This window comes from Anastrepha obliqua, chromosome 2 (genome assembly GCF_027943255.1).
Source record: "Anastrepha obliqua isolate idAnaObli1 chromosome 2, idAnaObli1_1.0, whole genome shotgun sequence".
In the NCBI taxonomy this organism is placed as follows: Eukaryota; Metazoa; Arthropoda; class Insecta; order Diptera; family Tephritidae; genus Anastrepha; species Anastrepha obliqua.
In genome coordinates, this window is record NC_072893.1 from 68,307,661 (window position 1) to 68,326,443 (window position 18,783).

The window sequence follows — 18,783 nt, forward strand, 5'->3', positions numbered from 1 at the left end:
TTTTTCGGGAGGCTCAACTTCAGCGCCATTTTTAAAATTAAATTTTGTTTTTTCTTTTTTGTATGTAAAAGAAGTGAAATAAAAAGCCTGTAAAATTTAAATATCGTTTTCATTTTTTTATTGCAAAAAAAAAATCCTGAAAATACCCTCAATTTTTCAGCTCTAGACCACCGGGACCCCTTAAGATATTGGACACGTTAAGTAGATCCAAAACCTTCTCACCGAAATACTTTATGCGATTATTTGAATAAGTAGGACACACGCCGATAAAAGAATAAAGAGAGAGAAGGTTTATTTAGGGAGAAAGTTCAGAGGGACATGCGTTACTTTTGAACTCAAGCCATTAAGGATACTTCAAGAAGTCATAATCGAGCTGTAAACATACTATATGAGTGCAGGGAAATTTTTACTAGTGGCTTGGAAAGCCACTAAAGTGACTTTTCTGGGTTGCCGAGTTTTTCAGGACTCGGTAGTGGGCGCACTCCTTGGTGGCTTAGAGTGGCCAGCGACAGATTATTAATCTTAGTGAGGTAATTCAACCCCGGAGTGTAGAGACGTTATTGCATTAACTTGGATATACCATTGAAACCAAATATTTTAGGTGCTTTTGTCTTCTACTCCCATAGAAGTACCGATTTCAAATATGAGAAAAGTATAATTCAAAAGTAGATTTGCGAAACGAGTTTACGATTTCTTGTCGATAAGTAGTTTAAAGGTGTAAAATCGCAAGTAAAAAAAAAATCTGTTCCCCTACCAATTGCACTTATCGCAGTAGAATTAATACAACTCAGTATGATTCCATATATTCAGAGCATTACTCTATTGCAATTAAATGGATTAAGAGCAAGACAAACACGCAAGCAGCAACAATCAGCTAATCGCACTGTTACAAGAGATAATACCAAAGCAAACTCTTATAAAAAGGGAACAAAAAAATAGAACAATTAATGCAATAATTGTAGTGCCAGAACTAACGACAGGGGCAAACAAAAGAAGGCACATCGTAAAAACATGCAAACTGTATGAAATTTCAAAATCAAAGCAGACCACAAGTATTTACATACTCGTACATGTAAATAGGGGGAAGCAACAAAGAGTGAAGGGCGAATTTCTAATGCCATCAAACCGCAATCAAAATCAAACAAAGGAAGGCATAAACAAATTTCGAATTTGATGTTGGATAATTTGCTGCTATCGAAAGTATCTGTATGTATGTATGTAACATATGTATCAATTTATACGTGAGCACATATAAACGTGTACATACATATATGTATGTAGATATGCCACCCTGAGGCGCGTAATACCAAGATTCTAAATTATCGAAAAATGCAAGAGCAAAAAAAAAACAAAGAACAAATTAAGACAACTTATTCCCGCAAAGAAATCTGTTTATATATACATATGTACATACATGTGTGCGTACAAAATATGAGAAAATTTATGAAATAAAAAATTGTTTTGAACTGCCAAATGCCTTATTGAAATACAGTCATATGACCCTGCTAAATGAAGCATAACTGTTTCGAGTTGAACAATCGCATTGACAAAGGACCACAAGCTGTGCCTTATGGATGGGCGGCGTTCATAGAACAGGAATGTTTTATTTTTATTTGCTTCTTATTTTTTAGTGTTGTAAACGTGTCACTACTACTGAGTTTCAAGATGTATTAGAAATATTTAAATGGAAATGAATTTAAGATTTGTTGCTAGGCTACGTGGTCAGTGACTATACTAGTAAAGGGTGAGGTACTTTTTCCAAACTAAGTATATACCTTTTTTTAGTATTTATTGACATTTCATAATGGAAAGACACGCCTCAACAATGCTCACAAATCGTAAAGTTGTACTACTAAAATCGACGCTTTGTGAGAAGTGTTTATGGCGACGTCAATATGCGAAATTGCCATATTTGGGCTGAAGAGCAACCCGAAGCCATTCAAGAACAGCCATCACATCCATTGAAAACAACCGTTTGCTGCGCCTTATGGGCTGGAGGAATTATTAGCCCATATTTCTTCAAAAACGAGGCTGGCGCCAATGTAACAGTGAACAATGAACGCTATCGTGCCATGATAAACGACTTTTTGACTTGCCATACAACCCGTGAAACAATAGATTTACTGCGTCGTTTTTGCGCTGAGCAATTTATCTCTCGTCTCGGACCAGTGGCTTGGCCACCAATATCGTGTAATATCACACCTTTGGACTTCTATTTGTGGGGGTATAAACCAACTTCGACTAAAGCATTGGAAGCCAACATTACTAAAATTCTTCACGAGATAGCGACCAAATCCTCCGGCGAGTCATTCAAATTTGGTGTTTACGGATGGCCGAATTATGGCGCAGTTGTGGCGAGCATTCGAAAGGGATTATCTTTAAAAAATTAATGTCATGAATGGTTCTACTAGTCCGGGAGCCAGGGATCATTTTGACCTCATCATTTCATGCCGACTGATTTTAATACTGAAGGCAGACGCCATCCAATGGATGACGAAACCAAACGCCATCTGGTCCAGTAGCGGTGGGTACGTGCGTGGGATGCTGCGAAACGTGTCGAATTTTCCCCCCTCTAGGGCGCAGCTGACTTTTTTTTTTATTCAACTAAATGTCAACAATACATGAAAAAAATTTTAGCCGGTATAAATGAGTTGGTAGAAATTTTTTTCGACACGTTTCGTACTCTCCCACAATCACACCCACCACGGTTGCGCCAGCTGACGTTCACTTTCGTTATTCATGAAAGCAAAATCACAAGTAGAGTCAAGAATTTAACGGCTCCCGGACTATACACAAAAATAATAAATGTTGCCAAATTAATTTGAATTTTCGTTGTTTTATTTCTATTTAAAATACAAACCTCTAAATTAAACACCCTTTCGTAGGTTCAAATTACACTTTAATGGTGTCAGAAGCTGGGTGGAGGTAAAACCGCAATTAAGTGGAATCATATAAAAACATTGATAAAGGTCTATGGATAAGTTCGTGCGGTTTTACAACAGATGGGGTAACTTGATTATTATTCCATCGATCCACATTTCCAAACATTCATTGGAGAGCTACTGTCGTAAGGCACAAACGTCATTATAAGTTTTTTATTTGAAGCGTAAACAACAATATTTTTACCACACTTGAAAATGTCGAATTTCGTGCCAAATAATGTGTTTTTGCGGGGAATTCTTTAATATGAAGAAAAAAGCAGCCGAAAGTCATCGTATCTTGGTGGAAGTTTATGGTGAGCATGCTCTAGCTGAGCGAACGTGCCAGAAGTGGTTTGCACGCTTTAAAAGTGGTGATTTTGGCCGCGCCGCCAAAGTTCATGGATACCGAATTGGAGGAATTGCTCGATCAAGATCCGGCTCAAACGCAAGAAGAGATTGCAAAAACTTTGGGAGTTGATCAATCAACCATTTCCAAACGTTTAAAAGCCATGGGAATGATCCGAAATTCAAATTTCGAAAAAAACCGCACGAACTTATTCATAGACCATTACATTCCGCATTTGATATTTAATTCATACAATTGTTATTTCGATTTCGAGCTAAGATGATTTTTGTTTTTGAATTTTTACATTCCGCCACATTACAACTTTCCCAAGTGCAAGTAATATAGCAAAAGGGTTGGACGCAACAGCTACAGGCATATTGTGACAATCTTAATGAGCTCTCGGATTATCGGATCCTGTCAATGCCTATCATTCCAGCTGTTTCACTCACATGATAAATATAGACTCAACTATCTTAACAACTCGACCATGTTAATTAGAATGCTGTAAATACATTTTTTTGTTTTTGGTTGAGCACAACCAAAAATACGAAAAGAATGACCCCCTACTGATGTGAGATTTACAGAAGATACAAACAAAAGGCAAGGATAAGGAAAAAGTGTCAACATGGGATAATTTGAGAAAAGTACATAGCAAGCGTGCTGTTAGCAACAAGCGTTCCCTCAATCGACTTAAAAAAAAGAAGTTAGGTTCGTCATATTTTTCTATATTTAAATCCGGTTTCGCTTCGGTGGTGTCGATGAAAAATTTAAAATCGCACCTTTTCTTCTTCTTGTCGCATAACAGCATAAATATTCCCCATAAATGTCTGGGGAATGCTGTCAGGAGTGTCAGGTCGTTGGTCGCATATTATATATGTCCCAGTCGCTCCAGTAATGTGGAACCGACTGCAGTGAGAACAATTCGTTGTATTGATACAACTGCATACTTGTATATCGTGGGCATGGTAAATAAAAACTTTCTTCAAAAATTCTTATATGCACATCCCAGAACTTTCCAATAGACCAACCCAAAATGTAGAAAAAAAAGTAAATAAATTTCATTAAGAACTATTAAACAACCAGCAGTTTTACCTACTGCGATTTTGAGTGCCTTCGCTTACAAAGGGTAAGCCGAAACAGCAAAACAATAACGTTTGTGTGTAAGGTAAAAGGTCAGTGAAACGCGTTCATTTTATAATAAATCGCACATTTAATGGCATTCGGAAATGCCGATCACAATGCGTGTGTAAGATTTTTCAATACCACAAAATAATCGTGGGAACCATTTTCGTATTTAACCCACCTTTCGTTTTACATGTTTAAGTACTCATTTTTGGTGCGAACGTTAGCCACATACGTTCAAATTCATCCTCAAATTGTTCCAATAACACTTTATTCGAGCTGATTACAATATTTTCCCAGTTACCGCCAAAGCCCTATAAGTAGTTGGAAACGAAATATGTATAGATATTTGTACATATAGATATTTGAATCACGTTTAGTTTTTTTTTATATTAAATTTATGCTCACCTGCATCGTCCAGTTTAGTGAGCCAGACATGACGATACCCTTGGCAGTTTTTGAATCGTACGTTTTTCCAACATTGGCCAAAACCGTACGCGCGCGTTTTGGACCATCCAACAGACAAAATTTATGGTGCATTAGCATTGTAGTCATGGGACAACGAACCGCAACGCCTGAAGAGAAAACATAAAAAAATAGAGTATAGAAAAAGGAAAAAAATTAGCTCCGCTTAGGAATGGTCAGATGTTTCGTACGCGTGTCGCCTTATACGGTAGACCGGTAGACGCCATCAAGTACTATCACAGTAACAGTCCTAATAATGCACAAGCATAATTATCGATTGCCGTGCTCCATTGGTCAGTGATCGGGCTTTAGAAAAACAATTTGCAACAGCAACGATGTGACCCTGATAGAGATCTGGGCGTCAATTCTCGTTCTACGTAAACGTTAAGTGAAAAAAGGTTCATTTTCGTTTTCACAAACACTTTTCACCATGACTTTTCACAAACGATTATTTTGCCATTCTCGTTTGTGCCTTGATAAAAGGGTGTGTAAGTGTGATATTCAAATTTCAAATGACATTTGTTTTGAAGATGGAGTAAATTTGAAGAAAATGTGCCGGAAATAATTATTTTGCTTGATTTGGGAATTTTTATAAATTTAATCCTACTTCGAAAATATTTTAATATTAATAGGAATTTGTTGATAGTGCAGAGACGCTCAGTTCGCGATGGATAAACCACTCCAAAGATGAGGTTTATTTAGAGTACTTTGAGGAACCTGAAGTTCATGTTAGTTCCCCTACAAATATTTCAAATCGAGATATTTTGAACATCGCAAAAAAACAACTTTTGCAAATAGTATATTAGAAAATGCTTTTACCAACAACATTCAATTATAAAATTTATTCATATTTATTTATTTCTTTTTCCATTCGTTTTTAACAAAAACGTTTGTAAGCTACATTTGTTTAAAACTACAGGGTCCAGCACTCAAAGTGTAATCAATTAAAAAGGCCATAAATTTAGTTTTGAAAATTACTTTTATTCAATCCCTAGTAAAAAATATGTGAAAATAATACAAATTAAGAATCTATTTACTTTTACTCGATATGACTACCTTTTGCCTTGACTATGGCCGCAAGCTGTCCGAATATGACTTGCAGGTATTTTGGCTCACTCGCGGACAATGGCGTTTTTCAGCGCCTCGAGATTGGTGAACCTTTTAGTTCGGACGTTGCTCTCCAAAATGGCCTAAAGAGAATAATCCATCGGACTCGCGTCTGGTAAATTTGAGAGCCATTGTGTGGGTGGTATAAAGTTCGGAACGTTATTTTTTAGCCATTCTTGGTTCAGAGACCTGTTGAAACGTCCAGGATCTGGCACCGAAATTTTTATCTTCCCACGGCTTCAAAGCAACCTCCAGAATACTTTCTCGATAATTTTTCGCATTTACCTTGACGCCAGGCTCGATGAAAGCGATTGGAGAGCGCCTATCTGCGGTTATAGCGGCCCAAACTATTACCTGTGGCGGGTGCTGCCTCCAGGTGGTCAATTGATGACTAAAATTCTTAGTCAAATAAACCCGTTCGTTTTGGTAGTTTAGGAATTGCTCAATTTGAAAACTTTCCTCGTCAGAAAACACAATATTCGGAAATTGACCACTTTCGGTCAAACGAAGCAACACCTTCGCTCTCTCAAATTTGACTTGCTGCTGCTTGAGATTGAGATCATTTTTTAATATGCGGTGGATGCTTTATACATATATATAATTGGCGCGTACACCCTTTTTGGGTACTTGGCCGAGCTCCTCCTCCTATTTGTTGTGTGCGTCTCTACAGATTCAAGCCGACTTCGAACGGCAGATATTTTTATGAGGAGCTTTTTCATGGCAGAAATACAGTCGGAGGTTTCCCATTGCCTGCAGAGGGGCGACCGCTATTAGAAAAATGTTTTCCTTAATTTTGGTGCTTCACCGAGATTCGAACCAACGTTCTCTCTGTGAATTCCGAATGGTAGTCACGCACCAACCCATTCGGCTACGGCGGCCGCCAGCGGTGGATGCTACGGTCAGATATTTTCAGTTCTTTCGCCATTTGTTTGGCATTTCCATGACATTCATTTTTTATTGATTGAGATTTTTTTGCAGAAGATTTTAGTGCTACTCCATTAGGCAATCCGAACGACCCGGATTTAAATCCCTCTAAGGACTGTCATTCCAGCAGCATTCCCCAAACATTTATGGTGTAATGTTTATACTGCTCCAACAACAACAAGAAGGACAAATTGATAATACTTGAATTGAGTAGCTCTTATGCTAATTTTCAGTTAAAATTTGCTGTCGTGTTCGATTTTGTGAAGAATACCTCCACATATAATTATGTTTATTAATAGCTGACCCGTCAAACGTTTTCTGCGATCTAAAATATTTCTATTGGATATTTGGTTTGTTAAGGGGGCCAGCTCCTCCAGTATTTTAAAATTTTCCATTTTTTTTTTGCTTTAAAATTTCATTTACAATCTAAGGAATTTATTTTCGATGTTTTTAACTTAGTAGAAAGTCTAAAAAGCCCCTATAAAATCAGTGAAGTGATGAGCGTCGAACGAAAGATGAAAAAGAACAAAAACTTTAATCGCGTTTTTCTCGAAATGCGACTTTTCCCCGCTGTCGAATATAACTCAAAACGTAATCAAGATATAAACTTAAAATTTATAGGGATATTTTTTAACATATTTGCCTTTGCATTTAACTCAAATTTTATATTACAATAATTATCACTAAAAATATTGTTTTGATCAATTTGTTTATAAAAAGTTTAATTTTTTTCTTTTTCACTTCAAATTGTCATTTTTTTCGTTAAAAATAGGTAACTGCAAAGTGGAATAACTTATTTTAAAGAAGATATGTTTGTGTGGTAATTTCAGTTGATTACAAGATGGCGGCCGCCGTAGCCCAATGGGTTGGTGCATGATCACCATTCGGAATTCACTGAGAGATCGTTGGTTCGAATCTCGGTGAAAGCAAAATTAATAAAAACATTTTTCTAATATAATAGCGGTCGCCCCTCGGCAGGCAATGGCAAACCTCCGAGTGTATTTCTGCCATGAAAAAGCTCCTCATAAAAATATCTGCCGTTCGGATTCGGCTTGAAACTGTAGGTCCCTCCATTTGTGGAACAACACCAAGACGCACACCACAAATAGGAGGAGGAGCTCGGCCAAACACCTAACAGAAGTGTACGCGCCAATTATTTATTTTTTTTACAAGAGGCTATACATTCCACGGCGCAAAATAAAGGCAAATTTAAGCAGCTGTAGCGCCGCCTTTTTTTCTTTTTTCTCTTATTAAAAAAAATTCTATTCATTTAAGCAAGAATATTAATATGTAATTGATTTTAAGATAATAAATACTCTGTTTTTCGCAAAAGATGATTGCAAAACTCGTTGTCTGGAGAAGCTGCCCCCCTTAAATTTATTATAAAATTTTTTTCCATTACATTTAAGGGGTTAGGAGTAGTCAGAGGCCCGAAAAAAATGATAATTTTCAATAATTTTTTTTCCTAGTCAATTGCTTTATTTAACAAAAATAAAAACCTAGCTTTAATACATCGTGTTTCGATTTGACTGTAGCAAAATGTCAAAGAAAAAATTTATAATTGTAAAAGTTATCGCTGTTTGTGTGGAGCCCGTTTCTCCAGAAGTTCTTGGAGATTTATCTAAAATCAATCGGACAAGAGAAACTAGTTTTATTAATAGGTAATCTTGTGACTGATCGGATTTTTTTAAAACTAACAACATGGCGGCCTCAGGAAATATTTTTCAGATTTTCGAGAAAAAACCGACAATTAATTATTAAAAAAAAATCGAAATTTTTGAAAAAATCCTTCGATCAGGCACAAGTTTTTTACGTTTTTCAAAAGCAGTATAAATTTTATTGAAATCTACCAAGCCGTTCAAAAAACACAGTTTTGAGAAAAACGCATTTAAAGTTTTGCTATCTGTTCCGAATCGCCCGAGCGCCCTTTGTTAATTGTTAAATAACTCGAAAAGTATTTGTCGGATGAAAATTTCACACAATATTTTTAAGATGTTATACTTCAAGAAAATTGAAAGTTCTGACTACCCCTAACCCCCCTAAATAAAATAAAATTTAAAAAATGCAGAATAAAGCAAAACCATTGGCACCATGAATTGCTGTTGCAAGTGGTGCAATGAATGGTGGTGGTAAATTATGATAGCAACTGAAAGCTTTTGCACGTACAGGGTGGGCGTTTGCTTTTTGAACCACCTATTTTTTTGAGAATGGTAATACAAATGGCATGTCAAATGTGTTCATAATTTACTTAAAGGTTTGACATTTACGAAATGGGACGTATGCGCTTGAACAAAATTGGGAAATATTGAAAACCTATTTCCAAAGTGGTGAGTCTTCTTCTTCTTCCGCGGTTACAGTAAATGGCGAGCGTTACCGTGACATGCTCAACGAGTTTTTGTTTCCAAAAATTGAAGAGAATGACATGGACGACATTTGGTTTGAACAGGACGGTGTAACTTGTCACACTGCCAAAGTTATGTACACTCAAACTTTTGGGTACCGTTTTTAAATTCCGATATCAATTCGCCGCCTCGGAGCTGTGATTTAAGCCCGTTGGACTATTTTTTGTGGGGAGCCGTTAAGGACAAATGCTATGCGCACCATCCAGAGACGATTGATGCTTTAAAACATGAAATCGAAGTTGCCATTCATGAAATTGGAGCCCAAACAATCGAAAATGTGCTTAAAAATTGGGTTGATCGAATGGCCTACTATAAAGCCAGTCGTGGCAGTCATTTGAACGATATTATTTTTCATTCATAAATGACAATGCTCAATCTTCAAAATAAAAAAAAAAAGTTTGAAAAAATATTAATTAGTTTTTTTTATAGCCGATTCAAAAAGCAAATTTTACATAGCCCACCCTATATTTATGTATAGGCCTCTTTTTTCGCCCAGACCAGAAGAGGTCTTATGTGATAAATTTGCAATTCGCTTTTGTTTATTTTAATTAACTATGATTTTTGTATATAGATATAGCAACAAGTCTTATTTGTGACTCCTTCCCGACACGAAATCTTTGTTGTGTTTAATAGCAAAAGAAGTTCTCTTACAATTATTTTATCACATGAACATGTTGAATGCCTTGATAGCGTGGTGAATAAGCGACACTGCCTTATTAGCAGAATCTTCAATTTGCAATTCGAAAAACTGCTATTCAATTTTGCGCCTACTCATGTCGTTAACTTTCCCTGCATTAACATGCCCTGGTTTTAGAAAGTTATTGAAAATATCGCAGATACACTTTATTATCGACGCAGAAAGCAACTAATAAGTGCCTAAAAGTATGCAACAGTTCTTCAATACAACACAAAACCACTACTGGCAAAGCAGTGCCAAAAGCGAAGCTGCCAGACATGTTTGTGTTTCACCCTGAAATGTGCCAAAATTAAAAAAATATTTTTCCTCAATAAATTGCAGCTTTTACTAACTAAACAACATAAAATACATTACTAATTCTACAAATGACTACACCTTGAGTACACTCAATAGGCTAGAAAATCACTCTTTTGTGTCCGGTATTTGCAGAAGCGGCAAGTTGTGCAGCGTAGCTTGCATATATGACAGCATATAATCAAAAATATGTACACATATTGTACAAACAAGCGCATGCCAAGGCTTTAACACTAATTGCAATAAAAGAAAAATACTCCTCACCGAGATGTTATTTTTCACTGATTAGCTAGTACTAACTTTTAGTTTCCGAACGTAAAATGTGACCGAAATACGAGCATTGAGCGCGATGCACGCGCTCCCATCGCTTCCATTAAAAACAATGCATTGGACTGCGGAAACCGCTATACATACAACTTCAAAACCAAATGTGGTGCCTGAAAGAACATCAAAACTAAAGTCAGGCAGCTATTGTTTTTGCTATTGCAATCTTCTCGTTTTTCGTATGAGTTGCAGTTAAAACAAAATTATTATATTAGAAGATAACTATAATAGTTGCATGGATACATGTAATTCCAGATTTTCTAGTATAACTTGAGTCCTTAACGTCCTTTTTATTATCGTTTTCATAATGCTAGCGTTTTGCCTCTATCAGGTTGAGCTACTACTCAAACAAATCAGCTGACTGCACTGGTGACTTAACAGTGTGATTAATAATATGCACATTTGACATATATGTATGTAGTACATATGTACATTAAAATATCTACATGCATCTTTATGGACTTGAAAAATCCAATTAATCTAAGAATGCCGTTCAAAGAAAATATTTTAAAATTGTAAATATTATTTGAATTCGTAATTATTTCGTATTTGAAGGTCGAAATAAGTTCATATCTCTTATTGCAATTACTGTTGCAGTAGCGTATGACATCATCAGCTGATGAGCGACAAATCAGTTCGTAATAACCTAAAAGGTGCATAGGTTTTTCTAGGGAAAATACATAAATAAAGTTTAGTCTTCGCTCACCTGCCTTTGTCAATGTTATAATTTGTGATCCACTGGAGTATACCATTTCTTTGTCACTTATTATACGCACAGACACTCCTCTACGGATGGCTCGCATGAAGGCCTGCGACAGATCGTAGGATGTGAACGTATACATGGCTAGATCTATTGTATGTTTTGATTTATCAATTAACGATATTAAACGGCCGACATTGTTAGAAGCACAAAACCGATTTTGACATGTAGGACTTGTACTGGGGACTGGTAGTTTAGTAATATGTCCATTCTCGACCATGCTTTTCGATGGATTCTCCTGCGTAGGACTCTTGCGTTCGGACGGGTACTTTAATGTGTGTCCAGCAGCACAACTTTGTGTCAACTCATTCGTCCAGATGACTTCGTTCACTTCATCGTCAGATGAATCGCGTCGCCACATTCGTTCGCGCACGTACAAATAGCCACGATATACAATTTCCGACAACAACACTACCGATATGCCAGTTGTCAGGCTATAAAAAGTGTAGCGCAACACCCGATTCTCCATCATTTTCTTTTAAATAGACTCTGACTGAATTTCTTTTCACATGCAAATTTGATCAATTTATTGCTTAAAAACACATTAATTTTAATATTTTTATTCACAACTCACTTTTTGTCGCGCACACAATCAATTGATTTGGATAATAAATACTCTGCTTTTATTGGAGTTTGTTGCGCTACAAAAGGGGGGGAGGGAGGTGTGTGATATATAACAAATTACTTTTTACAAACTTTGCACAGAAATTTAAATTTCTCAATTACTTAAAATTTTCTTGATTTTGTAAACTATTTCACAAATTTCACTTGCACTCTGAAAGGAATTATACGCTTTGGGAATGCACTTGTTAAACTTTAGCTTTTGCAATTGGCTTATTGCAGAAAAAACGAATCAATCAACATGCATGCACCAGCCGGTATCAGCCGTGCTATGCAGTAATTTAGGTATTCACAAAGGCTTATCAATGGTGTGGAATGGATTTATTACGGTTTCTTTCGCTTCTTTAGTTAATTGGGATTTTGAAAAACTTACTATTGCAGCCAAACGGAAATGCTACGAGTTGCAAAAAATAGATTCGCGAGATGCAGCGGTCAAAAATGCACGTGTTATTCGTTCAAGGCAAGTAAATTTGGTTCGTTGACAGCCGAATCAGCTGTAGTACGAATGACCAGTGCTGCCAGCTCCTCATATTTGCATTGCATTAATTCGATTAAAGGCGCATGGTTGCAATCCGGCTTATTGGAAACCAACGATCTAACGGGTTGTGTAGAAAACAAAACCAGTGCAAATTTATTGTTTCAACTTAGACTCATTCCAAAAGTATTCAAACGATGCGTGGGATAACATGAGGTCTCTTTGTTCTTGGCCAAATGTGTTATTAGTAAGTGAACAGAAGTGTTGCCAATATTATATATGAAGTAGCGTAACTATGTATATTACAAACATACCAATAAATTTGAATTTTGAGTTTTCGTTGCTGTTCTCACAGCATAGAACATTCTCTAAAATTATTGGGCACTGCTGATTGATTAAGAAATCACTTGACTCACACCAACAAAATAGTATTTTCGACTTCCTATATTTCAGAATTGGAATACATTTTTCTTTTTCTTGTATAACTGAACTAAAACGGCATTTGCAAATGTGGTATACTAGCCTTGTTTTGTAATGCCACTAATTTATATTACAAAAACAATCAAAACTCATTGACCAAATACATTCGAGCTCTGAATCTTTTAATATTTATGACACTAAGCTTACGTACTATTTTATTATTCGTGTTATTTTTAAGTGCATTGATAATTCGTATTTAAATGACAAAATTTCAAGAAGCTTGTTGAGGATGGATTGATTGAATACTAGCAGCAATTTGTAGAAACTGTTTATTACAATTAGTTTTGAAATAACCAAATCTTAAAGGTTTCAAACATAATTCGAATGGTATACTATCTTTGTTTATATTTTGGAAACAGTTTATCAAAATTATAAGCGTAAGCAAAAACTAAGATGCAACCTCTTGGCCCTGAATTGTACATCCTTTATTTCTTTTTTACATCGTCCATACATATCGTCGACTCCTCCTTTTTCCAATCACTTGTTTTCGTTTTCGATTTTATATTATTGAATTTTCTACCGCAATTGACTATATCGTGAATCACTAGGCTTGCGATTTGAGAAAAGGCCTCGCAAAATTAAAATCTGACCAAAGCCGATAACTATTATTATAAACGTCTCAAGAGCTGACCACACCAGTACGGCCTCATTCAATTCTTCTGCACGTTTGCGACCTTGTGCCTCGCGCAGACGATGGTGTGTTTGTGCATCAAGTATATCATTGAGACTTTTGTGAATCGATTGCGAGGACGTCTCCATTTGCGTCAGTACGGTGGCATGTTCGTCGATTCCAGGCAATGCTGGCTCCTCGCCGACTTGGAAGTCAACGTAGACGATTTTGTGAGAGAATGAAGAAAATTGATTGCTAAAGCAAACTTTGTAAACACCCGTCGCCTCAGCCGTAAATTGATGACTGTCAAATGTAGCTCGCTGTTGTTCGTATACCAATTTGCCATGTGGGTTTGTCAACGTCACGTCCACGTCCAGCTGGCCTCCGGCAGATACTTGAAACTCTAGATAGCATGTTGTGTTACGCCTCACTTCTTCAAAGAAGCAATCTTCCGTATTGTCCGCCAAATCAAATGTAAATTCCACAGCAGAAACAGGGTGATAGGCTATAGTAAACAGTAGCGTTAGTAACGCTGTTATTAAACACCATCGAAGTGTGGATGATTGCATGGTAGTTTTCTCTTGGATAATATGTGAAAGCGCAACGCTACTTTTCAAACTTTTATATATTGTTTTAAAATCGCAGATATGAAGATTTTCGTGTGGTGCCACGCAATGTCTTAGAGGTAGAGAGTGCACCTAAGTAAACTGGAATAAATTTATACAAGTATAGACAAAATTGTAATTGACGAAAGCAGACAGAGTGCTCACTTTAATAAATATTGTGGATTATCGACAATATAAGCAGTATCTTTGGTTTTAAAATACAAATATCGAAATACTTGACTTGTTTGCTTGTACGTCTAACTTTTCTGCTTCTTCTATAAGTAAAAATAAAATTCTACTTAAATTGACAGTTGACAACTGACGTGTCAGAATGGTGCGCGTGTTGCCATACCTTCACATTTAAAACTATTGCCCATGGCGGCACTTAGCTATGGACCACAGTATGAATTTTAACTGTATTCAATTATGCTCGCAAAACAAATCAAATTTAAAAATATTACTATTATCATTAGTGAAATCTAAGTTTTTTGCACTACTTCTATGCAAGCCTCTTTGGCAGTTGGGTATTTGAATTGAAAACCACTTTCCAATGTCCTTTTGGGTTGTATTTTAGCACCAGTTAGAAGTAATGCAGACCGATCTCTGCCAAAAATAGCATCTACCACAAATTCGGGAACTGCGAAAAGGCAAGGACGTCGCAAAGCAGAAGCAAAGGCCTGTAAAGTAAGAAACATAAAATTAAAAATGAAAACGATTGTTAAATTAATTAATTAATATAAATAAAATGTAATCGATGGGAAATAGTTAAAATGCATGTGAAAACAAATGTAAAACCCCGGAAACTAAATAAAATTACACAACTTAAGACTGATAAGCAGGCAGGCTAATCACCTACCCTATCATAAATCAAATAATTAACGAGACCAACGCAAGACTGAGTCTTGTCGAGGTCCTATGCTCCCGAAGTGGAGTGCACAAAGAAAAAAAAACGACATAGAAAATATGTCATATTCGGCTTAGTGCCATATAGTTTAGAGAATAAGTAAACCGTAAAAAATTTAACAAGCAAAATTATTTGCGCATAATTGTAAATCAAGAGAAAAAATTAAAATCATTAGGATTTTAACAATTTCTACAATTTGGACCATATCAGTCTACGATTTTTTATTGTTGTGTAATACATTCGTGTTAATCGGCGCGATTTAATTTCTTTAAAGCTTCATTCAATATTGTGGGTCATGAGATTTTAAGAATTTTTTATTCAAGGACTATAAAACTCACCTTTGAAAACTCGCCATTTGTTACAATTTGTGGTGCAACACCATTCAACACTCCTTCAATCTTATCATTTTCAATCGCATGCACAATCAACTGGCATAAGTCATGAAGGTGAATCCAAGGCAGAATTTGTTTGCCACTTCCTAGCGGTCCACCAAGACCTAACTGAAAGGGAAGCCATATATTCTGGATCATACCACCTGTTCGCCCTATTACCACTCCCGTACGTATTTTGATCTGCAATATAGAGATACCATTTTTCACACAATTTGTATTACAATTGGGTCATTATCTATTCGTCGCTATCTATTAGTTTTACTCACGCCTCTACAATGTGTAACATCGGTAGGTAGTGTTGCCGCTTTCTCCCACTCAAGGCACAATTTCGACATATAATCAAATCCTTGCACCAAATCAGTCTCACTGTAAATCTGATTGTCATTCGGCTTATAATGACTAACGCCCGACACATTAACAAAGGCTTTAACTTGAGGTGCCGCTGTAATAGCCTTCACCAACGCCGCACTTGTGTTCACACGTGAAGTCCATACGTTTTGTCTGAAGCCATCTGTCCAACGACGACTAGGATCTAATACATTTTGTCCGGCCAAATTTACCACCGCCGTTATGCCATTGGGTATCCCATTTCGCTCCAGTTCCAACCAAGTGATACGCTTCAACCCCGGCATACGGGATATAACAGTGACATCGTAACCATTTTTAATCATATAGTTGCTCAATCCACTGCCTACGAATCCTGTGCCGCCTCCTACAGAAAGCTGGCATACATAGTTTCAAATATAATAGTCATTAATTTTTTAAACTACAAACCAATTAATGCGTGTCGCGACATAATCTGTAAACTCTAAGAAAAATATTTTTACGTAAAGACTCCGATGTATCGCTTAAAAATGAAAATTTGTGTGAGGTAAGAGAAAGATCTGAGCAAAACAAAGGAAAGAATTGCAACGAGTGCAACTCGTTGCCAGATCCGCTGTTCGTTAGGCCGTGTTCATACAGGGAAACTTTTGTTGCTTCAACTTTGCTAATTCTGTTTTGGACTGCTTTTGATAATCGGTTGCCTGCAATTGTTTTAGTTTTAATTTATAATTAACAAATCGAATGAAAACGTATTGATTGAATACGAATAACTCGGTGGCTCCCTCCTTTCCGCGTCTTCCCCGCTTACACAAGCTACAAAAGGTGTAGTTTACGAAAGCGTTTGTTGTTGTCACAATTCATCAAGACTTGCCAGTGCGGTATAGTCACCGACTGTCCTCGTGTAGCTTATTTAACGGTAGGCCCAGAAAATATGCTTTTTCGACGAGTTGGTTGCAGAAGAAGAGGGGTTTTAGGTGAGCGGGCATGGTAATAGGTGATTAGTATCCCAAAGGGTACCTTAACATGTCGGACATATTTTGAGTATGTTGGGGTCCATTCTGGATAAGTAGGAGTTTAAATTGTTACAAGAGCGAAATCAAGCGCAGCTATAGAATAGTAATTTAATACGAATAAAATAAAGTTTGTCATTCAAGTAAATTTATCCCGCAGTTTTTAACTAATCTATTGTTTAAACAGTGTAATATAGCGAAAGGTCAGTGGTACCAGACGTCTCAAAACAGAACGAAGGGTGATTTTAAAGTTGTAAGCAGCCGCGCTTCAAAAAACAAAACCTCAGCAGTACAACTCCGGCTTTGCTATCCCCACGATACACAAGACAGGGCCTATATGCTACCTACATGACGATGCCCATGTGCTATCTGTGAAGGAGCATAATAAACTGCTCAGCAAGCAGTTCCTGCTAGGGTGTTACAGCAGGTCTCACCCATGCAGACACCTGCTTGAGCCTGAGCCACCTCCCAGGCATGTCAGGAGGTACTTCCTCAGTTACGCGGACGAGATCCAGGACAAAACAGAACGACAATTACTGGATCGGACAGTGTACAGACAGACAATCAACGACCTTCGTCGGGAGACTCTTGCCACCTTTTTAAGTTCCCGACCCCCGAATGCCGTCATTGGAGTCTAACCACCACCCACTGCAGACGATGAACTCCAGCTCTTACGAGAGTCCCGCGTAACCTTGACACAACTACGTTCTGGATACTGTAGCAGGTTGAACTCCTACTTATCCAGAATCGACCCGGACATACTAAACATATGTTATATATTTTCTTGGTCTACCGTTAGATGAGCTGGACGAAGACGACCGGTGCTTACACTACACTGTGTGAATATAAATCCGGTCGTTCCGGTAACGTAGAAAATGCAGGCTGTCAGAGAACGCTAAGAAATATTTGTCTAAGTTCCAGCTCTTTAAAAAAAAAATACGGCAACTACTGTACCTCATGTCAAATTTTAGGTTGTTTGCTATACTCGCATTTTCGCACAGATTGTCATCAGTTGTCATATTTTACAATCTTTCAATCTGCATTATATATTTTTTTGCTTCTGTAAAGTCGCAAAAAACTAAAAATATAATAAAATGTCTGCCCCGCTGGAAAATCTAGAAACACAACTAGAGATGTTCATAGAAAATGTGCGCCAGATTCGGATTATAGTGAGCGATTTCCAACCTCAGGTTTGTTGCCAACACATTAAATGTGAGCTAAATAATATCAACTATTTATTCCTATACAGGGTCAAAATGTGCTGAATCAAAAGATGTAAGTATTATTGATTGAGATTTTCGAGTTTTCTCTACAGTAGTGTTTTTATTCTCATAGTCAAGGTTTGGTGACGGGTCTGCAGGAGATCGATAAACTTAAAAACCAAGTGCAGGATGTTTTTGTGCCGTTTGAAGTGTTCGATTACATTGACCAAGACAAAAACCCACAATTATATACAAAAGATTGTGTAGAGAAGGCATTGGCTAAAAATGAAGAAGTCAAAGGCAAAATAGATGCTTACCGTAAATTTAAGGCAAACATGTTGCTGGAATTATTCAAAACATTTCCCAATGAAATGAATATGTATCGCGCTTATCGTCCGGATTCAATTTAGTTGCACACCTCAAAGCTGTTCTTAGTGCCGTTTTATAATGGCAACTTCATTAGCGTATAAGTGAAGCAAGTAATGTATACACTCAGTTATAGGTTTTTAATAAATAACAAATAATTACACACAGAAGCAGGTTACATATAAAATCATGTATATTTGTTTATACAAAGTTCTTACTGGGACGGTGCAATCAGAAGCGATTTAAACTTTTTATGAAGCTCCCTGAGAACAAACTTAGATTTGAAACAGGTGCTCTTATGATCGTTGCAGACCGTGAACTCATCTGCATAACGACTGGTCAATTTTGCGACCGGTCCTAAGAAACTATATCCCACTTGCTTCTCGATTGCGATGCCAATTCGAAAAGAAGAGGTAAGGATCGGTAAGAACT

The 18,783-nt window shown here is 36.9% G+C and overlaps 4 protein-coding genes across 5 annotated transcripts in view; 1 reads left to right on the forward strand and 3 right to left on the reverse strand.

Annotated features, from left to right (window-relative positions):
- LOC129238819 (mitochondrial cardiolipin hydrolase) overlaps positions 1–12,491 on the reverse strand; it is a 38,902-nt gene extending 26,411 nt beyond the window's left edge. The window contains exons 1-4 of one of the 2 annotated variants that reach the window (XM_054874013.1): positions 12,357–12,484; positions 11,309–11,894; positions 4,798–4,964; positions 4,571–4,703 (exon numbers count right to left, since the gene is read on the reverse strand). In XM_054874013.1, coding sequence (XP_054729988.1) covers positions 4,587–4,703; positions 4,798–4,964; positions 11,309–11,834 — 810 coding nt within the window. In that variant the 5' untranslated portion in view covers positions 11,835–11,894; positions 12,357–12,484 and the 3' untranslated portion in view covers positions 4,571–4,586. Of the gene's footprint in view, positions 1–4,570; positions 4,704–4,797; positions 4,965–11,308 lie in introns of both variants that reach the window. The other variant, XM_054874012.1, reaches the window with a different exon arrangement.
- Positions 12,492–13,039: 548 nt separating this feature from the next.
- Positions 13,040–14,580, reverse strand: LOC129238649 (transmembrane emp24 domain-containing protein 7). The gene is made up of 2 exons (XM_054873748.1): positions 14,319–14,580; positions 13,040–14,255 (listed from the first exon to the last, which is right to left on the reverse strand). The coding sequence occupies exon 2, from the start codon at positions 14,115–14,117 to the stop codon at positions 13,455–13,457; it is 663 nt and encodes a 220-aa protein (XP_054729723.1). The 5' UTR covers positions 14,118–14,255; positions 14,319–14,580; the 3' UTR covers positions 13,040–13,454.
- On the reverse strand, positions 14,577–16,321 carry LOC129238648 (epimerase family protein SDR39U1). Its single transcript, XM_054873747.1, has 4 exons — positions 16,224–16,321; positions 15,716–16,161; positions 15,396–15,629; positions 14,577–14,830 (listed from the first exon to the last, which is right to left on the reverse strand). The coding sequence occupies exons 1-4, from the start codon at positions 16,243–16,245 to the stop codon at positions 14,633–14,635; spliced, it is 900 nt and encodes a 299-aa protein (XP_054729722.1). The 5' UTR covers positions 16,246–16,321; the 3' UTR covers positions 14,577–14,632.
- A 1,464-nt stretch (positions 16,322–17,785) lies between these two features.
- LOC129237675 (mediator of RNA polymerase II transcription subunit 10) lies at positions 17,786–18,521 on the forward strand. The gene is made up of 3 exons (XM_054872559.1): positions 17,786–17,973; positions 18,033–18,058; positions 18,119–18,521. Exons 1-3 carry the CDS (start codon positions 17,878–17,880, stop codon positions 18,393–18,395), a joined length of 399 nt encoding a protein of 132 aa, XP_054728534.1. The 5' UTR covers positions 17,786–17,877; the 3' UTR covers positions 18,396–18,521.
- The last annotated feature ends 262 nt before the right edge of the window (positions 18,522–18,783 follow it).

Excerpts from the sequence above, each read along its gene's own strand:
- LOC129238649 (XM_054873748.1), bottom strand. The coding sequence starts at position 14,117 with ATGCAATCATCCACACTTCGATGGTGTTTAATAACAGCGTTACTAACG.
- LOC129237675 (XM_054872559.1), top strand. The coding sequence starts at position 17,878 with ATGTCTGCCCCGCTGGAAAATCTAGAAACACAACTAGAGATGTTCATA. Across the intron at positions 17,974-18,032 it reads TGAGCGATTTCCAACCTCAG|GGTCAAAATGTGCTGAATCA; the intron begins GTTTGTTGCCAA and ends ATTCCTATACAG. Across the intron at positions 18,059-18,118 it reads AATGTGCTGAATCAAAAGAT|TCAAGGTTTGGTGACGGGTC; the intron begins GTAAGTATTATT and ends TTATTCTCATAG.
- LOC129238648 (XM_054873747.1), bottom strand. The coding sequence starts at position 16,245 with ATGTCGCGACACGCATTAATTG. Across the intron at positions 16,162-16,223 it reads GTCGCGACACGCATTAATTG|GAGGCGGCACAGGATTCGTA; the intron begins GTTTGTAGTTTA and ends AGCTTTCTGTAG. Across the intron at positions 15,630-15,715 it reads ATGTTACACATTGTAGAGGC|ATCAAAATACGTACGGGAGT; the intron begins GTGAGTAAAACT and ends TCTATATTGCAG.